At 36.8% G+C, this 16,571-nt stretch overlaps 1 protein-coding gene across 1 annotated transcript in view; it reads left to right on the plus strand.

Annotated features, from left to right (window-relative positions):
- The window catches only part of LOC136875055 (zinc finger protein OZF), a 149,919-nt gene that overhangs the window by 37,399 nt on the left and 95,949 nt on the right, over nt 1–16,571 (plus strand). The window contains exon 3 of the mRNA XM_067148780.2: nt 3,388–3,510. Coding sequence (XP_067004881.2) covers nt 3,388–3,510 — 123 coding nt within the window. The remainder of the gene's footprint in view (nt 1–3,387; nt 3,511–16,571) is intronic.

Here is a 16,571-nt window from a genome sequence, read left to right on the forward strand (position 1 = left end):
CTGGGCATGAAATATCACTTCAATAATACCTCAGTGGTTGATTGCTTTCAAATCTTTGACAATTATTAGGTCAGTCATGGTTCACTTCTGAGGAAGTAGAGAAAAGCTTCTGTGGAATTTCTCTCACTTCACATGGTGTCATCTGAATAGATGATCATTAGAGTTTGTGGTTTATAGCATTTAAAAGTGAGAGATTTAGTGTTTTGATTTTCAAATTTAGCATTTTGTAGCATCTAAATTTCTCAAATTTAGCATTTTGTAGCAAATTGGTTAAAAATAGGCATAATTTGCTAATCAAAACCGACTTTCAACCTATTAGGTTGTGTTTCGTACATTTAGTACGTGTTGAAGAGATGTTAAGTACAGAACAAAAATGGCCAACTGGACACCAGTTGGATTTGAGCCCACAACCTTTGAATTCACTATAGAAAATAAGACAAACATCAACATAAGACTGCAAGAAGTATTAACGCACACACACGAATATGCCTATTTACAAATTTACAAACACAATTTCAGAGTAAAAAATACTATTCTGAACGTATTTATTTATCATAGTACAACACACCTACAAGGAACAGGAATTTCAATGATGATTGAAGTACAACATGCCAATTGTTTAAACGGTATCCTTCTTCATTCGAGACCGCCTATCCGTTACAATTATCTTGTACTTGCTAAAAAAATTTCTACATCGACACTGTTCGTGGAGGCCCAAATGCACAGCAGTGCTGCCGAGTCAAAGGAAGGACTGCAAAATATTTTTTTCCTTCAAGTCTCTGATTACAAAGACGGCATATCAATATTGGCTTATCTGTATCGCTTACATAAAAATATCCCGATTTGTGACTCTCGGCATGCTGTTTGATAGTCAGTTCGCTTCTACCCATGGCTACCAGACAATAAAATAAATCACTACCGTACTTTAAAACAGGAATTACTGCTCAATACCGGTGTCAAGAATAACCGACTATGATCTAGGGTCATCACAAAGAGAATGAACGTGTGTGCTTGAAAGTGTATTTGCTGTCTGATTGATTATTCTTTGCAGTGCTCTTTGGCCAGTGAAAGATATTCCACACATGGAATGTTCTAACCCTTTGTCCCACCATTACTTGTGAAAGGAAATATTCCCTTGCGTACCATTTATGTATTTTTCCGTCACTTTAACATAAATTTGACTAATCACATTCATAAGAATACACAGAGCAAAGTGAGCTTTCAGCTCGTCTTTAGTAACAGGAAACTAATATTTTTGCTCGAAATTATTACTGGTTTCAAAGGAAGCAGATAAATTAGCAAGAAATATAGAGGCATGGGCATTGGTTTCCTTAGTAACGTGATCCCAGAGCTGTGGGGTTATAAATTCATTCCCTACGTCCATTTCTTTCGGATTATTTCCCAACCCCTCTCGCTATAGAGTGAATTCCAGAAACTGATTTGCATGTTACAGAAACAGGCTTATTGTCAACAAGATCATAATTCCAAGTATCATTTTACTAGACTTTTCACCCACTCTTGTTGCATTCTGGTTTTGTCATGTAGTTTCAATTTGCACTGTCATCTCGGAACTGATATCAGAATCACTTTCATCACTGTCAGTTGAAGGAGAAGAAGTATTTTCTCTCTCCAGAGAATCATTTCTACTTTCAACATCACTATTTTCAAGCCAGTTACGAAAAACCTCATCCATGCTGCGCTTGGATGCCGCCATGATTGTTTACAGCGAGCGGCAAACTGAGGTGATTTTTATTTTCTGGGCTTCAGCTCAGAGTTACCATGTACACAGAGAAAATAGCTTCATGTATTATCTGACATCTATTGGGTAGGCTGCAAAACAAACAGAATAAATCTCTGACCAGCTAACCGTGCACCAGGATGGAAGTGTCCGTCAAAGTATGTTACCGCCTTATGATCGCAATGGGCGCCATATTAATTGTTTCTCCTGAAATAAATAACAACATATATATTATTTTTCAGAATATTTGTTAGAAAAATGCATCGTTTTTTAAAAGATATATGCTTATTTCATATAAAACCGAGAGTTTCTCATCTATTTCGCATAAATTGCATAATTTCACATTTTGAACCAATTTTGCATTTTATTGCTAATTTAAAATCGCTAAAAACCACTTGTACGGGTCATATAAGATGAAGACACATACACTGACAAAGTTTCGACGTATTTCGCATTTGTCGCAAATGTTAAAAATCACCAACTCTAATGATCATGTCTAGAACTTCACGCACGGCTTAAGAGTAATCAGCTGCGAATTGTCTTACTTTACATAGCTTTTGATCAATGGAACGTCATGTCTAGAACATGCCATATGGTGTGAGAGTAAACACCTCAGATGCACTGTTGCTTCAAATAGTCTGATTTTGAGACCTAGAGTTTTAGTTCGTAAACATTCATCATTGAAAATTAAGTAAATGACCAGTAATACAAAAGTACTTTACCAGTGAAGTTAAATCTCCCTAGTGTATTAAGGAAATACACAGTGCATTAATAATCTGCAGAATTCATCCACCATTAAGAAATAAGCACTTGCTACATTGGTAGGGTAACTGAATATTTAATTACGTTTCTAGAATGACGATCACTCTTTGTTCAAAACACATGCATTAATGGTGTCTTGCCTTATTTCTTGGGTGTACATAGCCCTTCTTTGTGCACATTATGTGTAAGATGTAAAGCTCCATGCATACTTACTAACAATTTAATAAAACAATGGTATTTCTCATGTAGAGGTGGATGTTAAACCATTGTTTAGTTTCTTTAACCAGATTGCAGGAATGTTTAAGCTCTGCGTGAGGGAGCAATAAAAGTTCCAAAACTTCTGTGCAGTGCATCTGAACCATTGTCCTGAATCGGGATGTTTCATCCAGACACTGTGTCTCAAGGAAGAACTTTCACACAGATGCCGAATTCTACTCTCCCTGTACAGCTACCATCATTGCTAAAATAACAAATACTGTAAAAAGCAAGAATAAAATTTGCTATTGATGATGAAGAATGGCAGAATTTCCTTCTAGACAGACAGCAATTATTTAATAGCAACTACAGTGCTACCATATGAGACCAGCAGATAATAACAAGCAACCTTTTGGTTCACTCACGCATCTGTTATGTTCCTTCTTACAAATATCAGAGTTCTTGAGTTTGATATTATCTTTTACAGAAGCTGATATTTGAATTGAAAAATATTGATTTTTAATTTTTTATAACAAGTGTAGTATATCTTCATTTTTGAACATTGTTATCATTTCTTTTACTTAAAATGTTTTGCTTCACAGCCTTGGAATTGCTTTGAATCTTATTACAGAATTTTGAAATGCAATTTAGGCTAGATGAATTTCTTTGTTATATATTTGTTTTGTTTCTAGGATTCACATTTAAATATCCCTACTGAAATTGACAGTATCGTAAAGGTTGAGTCTCAGACTTCAATCACTCCAAAGGTAGAGAATGACCCATTAGACTCTGGAGCTGAAGATGACATAACGGTGGTAAGTTCAATCATGAGGAAAAAATTCTACCACTTTCTTCAATGTCTCTAAAATTGAATTTTTCCTGCATGATTTTTAAAATAATTCTCCTTTTCTAACATTTTTATTTTTAATTGAAATGAGCAACATAGGTACATTCATTTTTGGAAGAAGTTCAGGAGAGTATGAAGAAAGTTTTATGGGTGTTTTTTAAGTGTGATTTATTTGCAGATGGGGAAGGAATTCTGTTGAAAATTGCAGGGCTAACAAGAACACATAATTTCTGACATTTGGTATAACACATTGAATACTTAATAGAAAAGAGTATGGGAAATTGCCCAACAAACGTTTTGTCAGCGATGATATGAATCTACTGTCAGTGATGAACAATTACAACACATCTTAATATGTGAAATTGCTGTACTAACCAATTTGTATACAGTTACTTACGTTAAAAAAATGAATGTGAGTGTTATAGGAGAATTGCAGTAAGATGTGTCTTGCATTAATTTGGGATACATTTAAGCTTTCTGCACTTTACTTTAGTCCTTAAGTTTATAATAATTATATAGTCCAAAAACATACTCATGAACATAATAACTAAACTATCACTATTCAAATACATCAGCAGTAATAATAAGAACACACTTCGCATTCTAATAAATAATGGTAGTTGTACCTGTCATTGCATCTTAATGAATGTGCCATGGATTACCTAACATTGTAAAACACTGGATTAACAAACGCTGCTGTGTGTTTTATTGTGCGACATTATATCAGTGGTAATAATTTTAGATATTATATTTTAAATATTACTTTTGATATGATGGAGAAGGGGTGCTCTGGATATGAAACTGTCCAAAATCCACATGCATTTAATGTTGTAACTTATCAATTTCAGCTCTGTCTGGAGAAGGACACAACTTCTATGACACTCTGCACAACATATTAACAGAAGTTTTTGATTTAAACATGTAATAAATAGGTAAAAAATCTGCCAGCATTGCACATTAACATTATATTAGAAGTATGTCAAAGTTAATTCTATGGCCATATTCATTTACATATTTTATTAGGTTAAAGCAAAAATATTTCTTAAAATGTACTTGTTTTTTGAAATGTAATTTTCAGTGGTGTTTGAAAATTACATCATGAGACAGTCTGTTGAATGGGTTTATATGTAATGCGATACAGTACCTCATTGAAGTAAAATGAAGGGGTTCCATGATGATTTTAAAGGAAAATAACTGATTGCACACTATACAGTAATAAACAAGATCTTAATTGACACCCTAGCTGGAAAAGGTTTTCTGTCCCTGGTCTAGAGGTTATTGGTGGAAACAGAATCATGTAACTAATCCTAGGCTGCCAATGATATCGATTTATATCAGTTGAACACAATGTCAAATCCTTTTTGCCAACTCCCTTGTGCACATTCAGCTCGTGGTTAAGCTTAGGATGTATGGCTTGATGAAACCTGGCTCAGTTCAAATTATTTCCTGGTAAAAGGCTTGGAATGACAATTCTGCAACTACTACAAGGGCAGTGCTCATTGCAAAGGTGGGAAAAGTTAGTAGTAAGAATAGAAGTATATAAGAATTTAGAAAAGTAAGTAATAACAGTGTTTCAGCAGGCATTGACACCACAGAGAAGTTCTGCTATGAGCTACTTGGTAAATTATTGAATGTGAAAACAAATTTTTATAAATTTTTAATGTTTTATGAGTTATTGAAGGTGAACAGTTTTAACTGTTTGTTGGTTCACTATTCAGTTTTATACTGTTTCAGTTGTCACATCCAAGTTTTGCATAGTTCTCTTACTGGATCTGTGGGTGACACAGTCTAACTAACATTCAAGTACGCAAGATTTTGTTCCTTTCATATTTTACTCATTTTAGCCACGTGACCCAAAGTTGTCATAGGAGTTCAGTGATAAGCTCATTTTCTTTCTCTGACACAGAAATGTGAGCCTCTACAGGACATTAAGTGTAAGAGAGGACCATAACTTCGCCACTATTAAAGATAAATAAATAAAATAAATAGAGATCCATATTTCAAGGCCCTAGAATGCATGGTTTTTAAGAAAAGTTTCACTAACCTGCCCCTTGCTAGAGGGCTTGAGAATTCTGAAATCTTTGTCACCTGAAGACTCCTCTTTCATCTTCATATTCATAATAATGTTTTCTCCCTTTAATGGATCACTTTCTCTGTTCTCTCTCTAAATTTCATAAGGTTACTGTCCATTTACTTGTCCATTGAAGGCATTATATGAAGACCTTCATATCTTCATGTACCTTTAGTTAGCAGCCTAAATTTGTTTCTCTTACATAGTAAATATAAGATGTATAAAAAAATAAGTTGATATCATAGAATGGTACCTCAAGTTACAAGTAATGAATAATTATGAAAAAGAGAGCTATAAAGAAAGATAAATGGCTGCAGAAATGAGGAAAACCTATTGAAGTACAGTCTTCAAGGTTTCAGAATGGGGATGTAATTGCATCAAAATCCACTTCTCCTTCCTGACCGAGATAGAGGGTGCATCTTCAGTTCTTGTACTTCTTTCATGATCTATGAATATAAATTTAGAAGAAAGAGAAGAAGGATACAAAATCAGTAATTCTTCTAAATTTAGAAGAAGGAGAAGAAGGATACAAAATCAGTAATTCTTAGATGCTCATCATTCATAGTTTGAGACATACAGACCACAACATAAACACACGGGCCGCAACCCCATTACATAACAGCGCGGGCAAGCCCCCACTACCTGGCTGTGACATATACTTTCCAGAAGTCTCGCGAGACAGCCAGGGCTTACGTCAGCCAGAAAGGCTAGGATATAAAAGGCCAAGATCAAGGCCACTCTAGTAGTGTAATTTCTGCCTGGGAGACTGATTACCTCGGATCGAGTAGGGGTATTTCAGTCGCCTTGACAAAGAATACTGCAATGTATTTGAAACGTCGGCGAACTGTGCATGACATGAGTACAAGTACAACACGGTTCAACCCGGAAATTCAATTAAATATAACAAAATTTATTGTCAATTATCAGTCGTACGTGTGACTTTCCTCTGGGCCAGGCATACAACATACCTTAGAATTGTTGCTGCTTTAATGGTTTTCTTCCCATTTCTGAGTATTGAAAATAGCTATTGCTGACAAATCTACCTCAGTGTAGCAAATAGCAGCTATGAGCTTCTTGAAACCTGAGTGACAGAAATAATTTAGCTAGTTCAATGCATATAAATCTTAGAGTACACAACGGGACTAATATTTCTCACTAGATAATAAAATTGTTTCATCTAATTCGGTACATATACGCACTTCATGCAGTTTAGGGGCAAAGTCTATGAGCACCTCCTTCGGGGTGTGGTGGCCTCCCAATCCATCTGTGACGAGATACAGTGGCCATAATGCACTGTATCTTCTGGCTTGTCCCTTTTATTTCTGTGTCTCAGTTTCATCCTTGGCTTTAAAAATTTGAAAGTGACTGAGGCAGGAGCAGTGATAATGACACCATTTCCAATAAAGTCGGTTCTTATAATGAATGATGTGAAATTATCATTCATAAGATTGTTTAGGATATACTGGAGGTGCTCATGCTGGGTGCCCAGGACTGTAAGTGTATGCTATTCAGTCACAGTGATGTTGTGGCTACGCCAGAGGCCGTGAAAGTTGGGTGAAGTTCTCCCAGTCGCTCTTGATCACTGCCTAGATACCCAAGTTTGAAATGGAGGCAAAAAATAATGAAAGGAAAAGGGCAGAAATCTGCGTCATTTTCAATTTAGTTGTAGGAAATGAGCTGTTTATGTTCATTTCAGTTTATGTATTGTGACGGTATTAAGGGGAATAAGACCTCCCTTGTAAACCTTTTCAATCCGGTATTATTACCGTTGAAACTTGTGTCAGTGAACACTGTTGTATCCTATTTAAAGTGGAAGATCTTGCCATCTTCTACTCTGTCTGCATAGTATAGCATCTTAGTGTCTAGCCCTTGAACTCCCGATACTGCCTCAGACAATCTGCGCAAGCGCTGCGGGCAGCCGGGTGAAGCCAATCTCGCTGGCGTGATGACGCATTCACTCTGAGTCAGGCATCCATGAAGAGTAGGTGTGTGTGTCTTTTCAGCGCAATGGCATGTGTCCGTAGCTCACTGCACCGTCCACGGGTTCTGAAAATGTCATTGCTGATAGCTTGAGTAGGATGTTTGATGGAAATTACAACACTGTTGTGAATCCTGATGTGGAAGAACTTCAAGTTAATGCTGTTGGTGTTAGTGCCATCCTTTCAGACCTTCCTCTGTTGTACGACGAATTTGGGGATCATCAAAAAACTGACACAGAATTGAAAAGCATTGTCGACACAATTAATGGTGGCACTGAAGTAAATCCTTACTCCTTATCTAAGGGTGTTCCCTGTTGTAAGGGTTGGAAGGACCATAACTCAAAATCATTGTCCCAAAGGTTCTTGTACCAGTTATATTTTGGTGTTATCACTGCTCTCCCATTGGAGGTCATTTAGGTAATTTCAAAACCAGACAGAAAATCAGGCAGTTCTTCGCCTGGAAGAAATTGTACAGTGACATCAGAAATATGATCAAATCCTGTGAATCTTGTGCCATTAGTAAACCTAACTTGAATAACCGTGTTGGATTGTTGTCATCATCACAAGCCTCCCATCCTATGTGCAGGTTGTTCATCGATTTTATAGGTCCCCTCCCTCGGTCTTCTCTAGGAAACATTCTCATCTTTGTCGGTATAGATGCATTCTTCCGGTTTTGTTGGATTTTTCCCACCAGATCCACTAACTCTCGTACTTCTATCAGCTGTTTAAATTCTATTTTTGCATCCTTTGCTCCTCCCAAGTTTCTAGTCTCTGACAACGCTAGTTCCTTCACTAGTAATTCATTCAAAAGGTATCTGTTTGAGTTGTGCATCTCCCACATTACTACCACCCCATACTATCCGAATCCTTCATATGCTGAGAGGTTGAATAGGAACCTAGCATTGATTGCATATCATCATGATAATCAATCCAAATGGGATTCTTATCTGCACTGGTTGGCCCATGCCTTCAACTCCGCTACTCATGAATCACATGGTAAGACACCAATGTCTCTCATGTTCAGCTATACCCCATACTCCCCTATGTCCAATGTGCTGTGTATCAAAGATCTTCTATCTGAATTGTCCAAGCGTAATTATGTTCAAAGGATTTGGAATGAAGCCAGGAAGAATTTATGTGTCATATGAGAAAGTCAAAAATAAGTACGATAAAGGTAGGAAGTCATCTAAATTGAAAGTTGGTGATCTGGTGTATGTTAAATGTTATTCCATCAGTAAGGCTATCAATTTTTCACCTAAGCTTGCCCGTAGATATCAAGGCCCTTGTACTGTGTTGCAATTTTTATCTCCTGCTTCTGTATTGGTGAGCGATCCGGTCACTAAACGGATTAGGCCTGTTCATCTTTCCAAAATTAAGCTTGGTTAACTGGTAATGTTGCGCTAAATCCCCTATTGGTTGAATGCAACTTTGGTAACGGATCTGTACTGTACCAGGAAGGCATAGGCCCTGGCACATATGAGTTATAAAGCTTTATTCATGAGCGAATGGCTAAGTTACGATGCACAAACAGCTGTGCGAGAGAAGGTCCTCGTTCTCACTGCACTGCTTGAGGGAGACCGCATGAGTGAAGCAAGGTCAAGTGACGTCAGCACTGCCTGTAGCTTACTTTCACTTAGAATTCTCTCAAAACCATTTTTAAGCTTTTGAATGACTGGATCAATAAATATGAGACCAACACAAAATTGTAGCCCATATTTTAAAAGTACAACCCTGCAAATTTGAGATTAATCTGTCCAGTGGTTTCCAAGATATAACAAGTAGGAGTTTGGGAAGTATTATCACCTCTTCATCACCTGACTCAGAGTGCTGCTTGCAGCCGTATATAAATAGGTCAACGAACCGAGCGAATAGCCAGCGTGTGTATACCTTGAACTCTACGATTATGACAGAATGACAGTATGCTCCATCGCGATCCGTGAAGACGTAGAAGTTACACTCGAGCACTTTGAAATTGTGCGAAGACGTCGAAAGTAATGTTTCTACCGCATCGTGACGAATGAAATGAAATTTTCTCTGACTAAATCATCATTATATAATATTTAGGAGGGTGTTAACCGAGTGAAGTTACAATAGATATTGTGAACTGAAGTGTAATGGGAGACTCAAGTATTTCATTTACCAGTTGATGGCATTGTGGACTTCGTCATTTTCTCATAATTTTGAACTTTGTCATTGACTGTGACAGTATTCTAAGACATTGCGTGTGATAAACTAAACTTCTAATTTATGACCATTTGAATGATTCTGAGACGCATTTCTCATATACTAGTATAATTGCGAACTATGTTAGATATTATTCCACTAAACATTCAACAAATAACAGGGCTATATTTTCGTGTATTTTCTCGAACTTTCGATTACTACTACGAGAGACTAACTGAATGTTAAGATTTTTCATGGCAATATTAAATTGTACGGACTCGTGTTATGCAAATTCAGTCATAAAATCTTCTTAATCTATGAACATTATTATTCCAGAGACTGTTGTAGAGACTGTTATTAATGACATTTTTTCAAGTGTTTCATGGACAGTGAGGATTATTCTACAGTTGAACCTAAGACATAATCAGTAACTATTATGAACTGTGACGGTGTTCAATCCTTATTCTATAAACTGTGTGTGTGAAAAACTGTGTTTTCCGTTTTGAAAACGACCGTAGGTCATTACTTCATTAACTTGACTTACGCATCATACTGTAGCATAGACTGTGATATTCTATGTCATGCATTCTACATCGTAAAACATAAGTGAGAATACAAACTGTGCATTCAGACTTGTGTCAGTGTATAATACCAATCTTAACGATAATTGAGAGCTCTATAATCCATTATTTGTGCCAATTGAACTTTCCATGTTCTGACATTATCTTTAAAAGGACATCGGAAATCTTGGCAAAGTGTTGTGAGATTCTGCTACATAGAATGTCATTTCCAACGTGGGATTAATGTAGTTTCTTCTATCATGGTACCCATCGAGGGACGTCAACGAGGGATAATAACGTGGTATCTTCATTGAACGGACTTGTCATGCTGCTGGTGCTGAGTTCGAGCTTTGGCTGCACGCTGCAGGAAGTTCCAGTCACCAAGCCGCAGGACAGTACTTCACCAACCCTTATAAGCAGATTCCAGGTGATTTTATTATATTTTGAATGAGTAATTCCACTTAGACACTAACTGACTTTTAACAAAGCACTCAGTTAATCATACTGCTCCATCCAACAACAGAAAAGTGCTTCGTGTGAATTTCAGCTTGCTATTCCTAATAATTTAAGAAGACTTCGTGTCTTGCTTTTGAACTGTAAATTCCTTTTTAAAATCTTTTATAACTTGAAATAATTTCATGTAGATGAATTCTAGGGTTTGCAAGCGCACTATTTCATTTTATTTTCTTATAAAATCAACTTAGATGAACTGTAGGAGTATACAAGTGTTTGAAACTTTTATTTGAACTATCACATTATTAATGGAAGTGTGTGTTAATATCATGTTTAAAATATTAGAAAAACTGTAGGTTTGCATCACAAGTGATGGACTTAATTTTTACGCAGCCTAGAAATTTGGTTAAGTGAAATCCTATGTGCAACGTGTTATTTTGGTATTTAAATTAATTTAAGAAATCTTAGATGAACTATAGGGTGTTTACAATCTCTAAGAAAGTGATATTTATTTTTGACATTTTTAATCAAGTGGATGTCTCAGAATACAACAGCACCGATATTTTATTTCTGCATTTTTGAAAATATTGACTGAAAATTTTAATATTAATATTTAACTGCAGGGTGATTTACATGAATATATTTAATATATATTGTCAAAAAGATTTCACCATCTATTATTCGCCGTGCGAAACTATCCATCTCTGTACCTGCTCCAATAAGTAACCGAACACTACCTGAGATCCTTCCCATGCTCTGGCCTCATAATCATTTCCTGGTACAGTACCTTTAATTGAATCTGGTACACATACTGCAGTTTGGTGAGCAAATCAATTTGTTTGTCATTGTGTTAAGTGTTTGTGGATCTGACATTAGTGCAATAATAATAATGTTAATTGCTTTACGTCCCACTAACTACTCTTTTATGGTTTTCGGAGATGCCGAGGTGCCGGAATTTAGTCCCGCAGGAGTTCTTTTACGTGCCAGTAAATCTACCGACACGAGGCTGTCGTATTTGAGCACCTTCAAATACCACCGGACTGAGCCAGGATCGAACCTGCCAAGTTGGGGTCAGAAGGCCAGCGCCTCAACCGTCTGAGCCACTCAGCCCGGCTGACATTAGTGCACCTGTGATATATTTAATCTAATTGATTTCTTATAACCTGAGAATCTCCTGTATGTTATCTGTCTTGGTGTAATGGTACTGTTTCTTTAATTTATTATCTTTGTGTATTTGAACCTTGTACTTTTGTGTTATGCAACTAGATTGCTACTTTGGGCATTTAACCTCAACTATCTTTAAGTTGTGCTTTTGAATTGATTCCCTGTCTACTTGATGTGTAATTTAAGTTAACAGAATTATATCTTACCTGGTTCTATGTGGAATACTTTGTGCTGGATCCATCTATGATCACATAGCTCGATCATTGCTGGGCTATAGTGTGTTTATGATGGAGCGAGTGGAGTGTGTTTGCTACATAAATGGTTTACCATTTTATCATCCTTTCATTGTATGTGTGGGTGTGTGTGAGGCGCTTGGTAGTGATTTGAGTTGCGCTCTGTGTCATTTATTCTACTGGGCGATTACTAGTTACGGTGTCGTATGGTTGGTCAGTATCGGTGATGGTAGCCTGCTTGCCTAGTGCTTGGACTGTACCTCTTAACAGTGTTTCATTTTCTGTCTACTGATGACTTGTATTCATCTATGACTAAATGATCCGATGCTGTCTCTCTGTTTGGTTATTTTGGTCAACTGTTTCTGATGCTTTATTCTATGTGTGAACCATCTCTAAACTATTTTTTCCTGTAAATGTTTTGCTGTGGCATTTATTACCCTAACCTATTCTATTTGAAGTTGTGTAGAAATCCTGTCTCTCCGTTCTTTCTCTAATGGTGTTTGGTTTGTGCACTACTGCGAGCGTCGTGGTTGAATTTCCCGTCTTGAAACTTGGTAACCATAGTGGTTGGTTTTCATCCTTTGTGTTGTGGATTACTAGTGATGAAGTGGATTTACCTGATCTACTAATTGCTGTTAGTGCTGTTTGGTTTTGCTACGTGGGACTCTTAACCTGAAAGTTGTAAGTCCTTTAAACCTAGATGGTATGGTTCCAGTCCTTGATTTATGCTTTGTTTCTGTGATGTAATTTCTATTTAGTATTGCTTTGCAATTGTGTAATGGCTGCTAGGCATGTGTTGAGGGTGGGTATCCTTTAACCTCTTATCAGTTGACTCGTGTATCTTGCTAGTCATTATGGGTATGGCGTTATTGTGTTAAGTGTTAGGTTTTCATAACATTTTTATAGGGATATGAATTGTCCTTTAATTTACCTCTGTGTTGCAGTAGATTTGTCCATTTGTTAATTGGGTCTACAACTCTGGTTGAGTAAACTTCCATGTTGGAAATATTTTTCGATTCTTAGTGGGCTCTGGTTTCTTTAACTTATGCTTCCTGCTTGGTCTTTGGCCCGATGTCCTCATTTTATATCTTGTAATCCTATGTTCATCTAAAGTATCCTGCCAGGCTATGGCAATTTCCTAAGTGGATCCCGTGTGATATTGTGTACAAGTCATCTTACCATTCTGTGGTTTTACTAGGTGAGTATTGGATAACCTAGGATCTGCCATTTGGTATCATAGCCAAACTGCTGAAGGATTATGGGATCTTTCTGTAGTCTTCCTTCCTTCCTTATTGTTCTGTCAAGCGTTTCCTATCAACCTGTCTCATTATCTACCATCTGTACCTTAATGGCCTACCCTCCTGTGATTCTTCTTTGGACTATGTCTATCCTGTGTTTCTCATGGAGTTTAAGGTGAATGGTTCACAAGTTAGTTTCCTTCTATCTGTGAGTTGTTCCTTGCATGGTATCTTTGATGTGGCTGTTATGGATGAGCTACTGATTGCAAACCCTCCATCTTGTAAACTATAGGAGTCTCCTAACATGTCAGTCAACTCTACCATCGCTTGAATTTACGTTACCCCTTTCACCATGGTTTTTTTAAACTTCCTGGTCATTTCAGTTTGTATTCTTCTGGTCTGTTAGTAAGTGTAATCTGAATCTCCTTGCTTCTTTCCCTCGATTAAGTGGGTAACTATGTGCATAAGTTGGTGATCCTATTGTAGTGAGTATATCTGTGCACTGTTGACTTTTGAACATGGGGAAATTGACGAGTTCACCACCCTGTAGTTATGTGTGCATTACCTACGAATATATATATGTAATTTGATGTTTCTAGCTCAGCTTATCTTATTCCATTTAAACTGTGTATGATTAACTATTCATTTGTCCTTTGTTTAAGTTAGTGGTACCATCTGTTCCCTCAGTGTTATAACTCTTGTATGTCCTAGTGCCTTTTAATTGTGAAGCTATCAGAATTGTGATCTGTGATCGTTGAAGCATTTCTATTGCTTCTTCTTTTGTTGTTTTATTGACTCTTTGTGCTATCTATTCTGGTTATTTTGTGTAAGTACTATGTGTAACTATGTGTCATATGCCTTAGTATGTTCAAGGTGACTAGTCTCTATCTACCCTTTTGGTTGGTATGTATTTTTGTGGATGAATCTGGTGTATTAGTTGTGGTCCCTTTCCTTTGCTTCTTGATTATTGTTGTATTGTTCTGCCTCTGTGTACCTTGTGAACTCTTGTAAAATGACTCTGTGTTTTCCCTTTCTGGATTGATCGGGTCAGTAGTACGCTCTGGGCCTTAGTTAGTTTATCGTTAGCTAATGATATGTAAGGTTAATTTGTGAATCTGCTGATCCTTGTAACATATACTCGCCGACTTTATTTATTCCTGTGTTTTTTTAAAACATGCCCTCCGTGCGACCTTTTTTCCTCCCCCGGGCCAAATTGTAAGATAGGTTAGCCTGTTTTAAGCTAATTAATGACATGAGATGATGCACAACCTTAAAAATCCAAGGAGATTTGTAAAATAATATTAGCATTAGGTATTGGTAGTGGTACTTAAATCCTGAAATGATGGTAAAAGGTAAATTTGAATTATGTGCTTAGGGTAATGTTACCACCGTGCTTTTAGGAAATAATCCGAATGCATGAACTAGCAAAGGAAAATACTTTAATTAGGTCCTGCACTGGAATCTTTGAAACCTATGAATGATTTTTTGAACCCCACGAGTGAACTTGGTATGGTGTTTGAAATCTATACTACTGTGTGACACTTTGGTTGAAAGTATATCATGTGCGATCAGTGATTCAGAAAACTCTGGCTAAAAACCATCTTGACTCAGTGTGAAACTGTACAAACTGCAACTTATTGAGTGGTCGATTAACGTGACTGGTTATCTAACTAATTTTGATCACACCTCCTCTACTATATTGAAAAGCAACATAATGTGGAACTGTGATTGATACTACTATTTGATCATGTAGACCTTTGGCAAGATGAACCTTATTCCAGTGTTTATTGCTTATTGAACTCATTCACCAAAATCAAGTTTGCTTATGGACCACCGCATTGTTATGGAAATATGCGTGTGAATATGTTGTGCATCAGGTAGGGAGGACTGTGACAGTATTAAAGTGAATAAAACCTCCCTTGTAAACCTTTTTGATCCAGTATTATTACCATTGAAATTTGTGTCAACCGGCTTCTTGCCAATGAACACTGCTGTATCCTATTTAAAGTGGAATATCTTGCCTTGTTCGTATTGAATTTGACTTTATTCTTCTACTCAGTCTGTATGATGCAGCGCTTTAGTGTCTAGCCCTTGAACTCCCGATACTGCCTCAGGTAGTCTGCGTGCACACTATGGGTAGCCGAATGAAGCCAATCTCGCTGGTGTGGTGACATGTTCACTCTGAGTCAGGCACCCATGAAGAGTCGGTGTGTGTGTGTCATTCCAGTGCAATGGGGTGCGTCTGTAGCTTTGACCCTGGATGAAACCAACTTTCTACGAGCATTGGAGCCCGTTAAGCTGTGATGTTGGCCTTCTTTTATTTCCACTTATTGATACTATGAGTAATTTATCTACATTCCCTTCATTTAATTGTTCTTCACTATAATCCTGTGAGCTGTGTGCCTTGTGATGATGGATCTAAAAATGTAAGTCTTCAAATAATTTACTATTGGAAGTTATCCCTACCATTGGATTGCATGTCAAAAGAAGAAAGGAAGAGAAAAAGTGTTAGTAATGTACGTGTAAAATTGAATAGCAACTACATCAGTTAATAGTAGTAGTAGTAGTAATAATAATAATAATAATAATAATAATAATAATAATAATAATAATAATCATCATCTCTGATTCGGATAATGACTTTGTGTTCATTGCGTTATGACGGGTTCAATTATGGAAGTTACATCTTGGAGTGTATATCATGCACGGTGGACAGTTTAAAAAAAAAAAATTTTAGTTTTTATTCTATTTTTTATCCCAGAAATGTAATTTTCTCGGTGTAAATCAAGGTGGGCCTCACAAGGTTGTCTTCTTATCTCCCTTAAGCTTAAGTAATTTTTACCTTTTTTTGACTTTTGTTCTGGTTTTAATTTTATTCTTTCCTATTTAGTTGATCTTTGCCATTTAATTTTGTGTCTGGTTTGGTTCTATGTGGCTCTGGGCGGCCACGCTACTTTGTTTTAGGTGTCCCCTAGCAACGGTGGTTTTTGATGTAAGTGTTGTTATAATTTGAGTTTGATTGTGCCGATGCGACTTAATTGTGCTTTCAGTAATGTGGATGTTTATTGATTTCCGTGTGCACTAATTGTGATGTGTTTCTAATTAATCATTTTTGCCGTCTGTTATTCTTGGCATTTTAAATTTTGAAGGCAATTTGTTTTCTTGTTT

Source organism: Anabrus simplex, chromosome 5 (assembly GCF_040414725.1).
Source record: "Anabrus simplex isolate iqAnaSimp1 chromosome 5, ASM4041472v1, whole genome shotgun sequence".
NCBI classification, from domain to species: domain Eukaryota; kingdom Metazoa; phylum Arthropoda; class Insecta; order Orthoptera; family Tettigoniidae; genus Anabrus; species Anabrus simplex.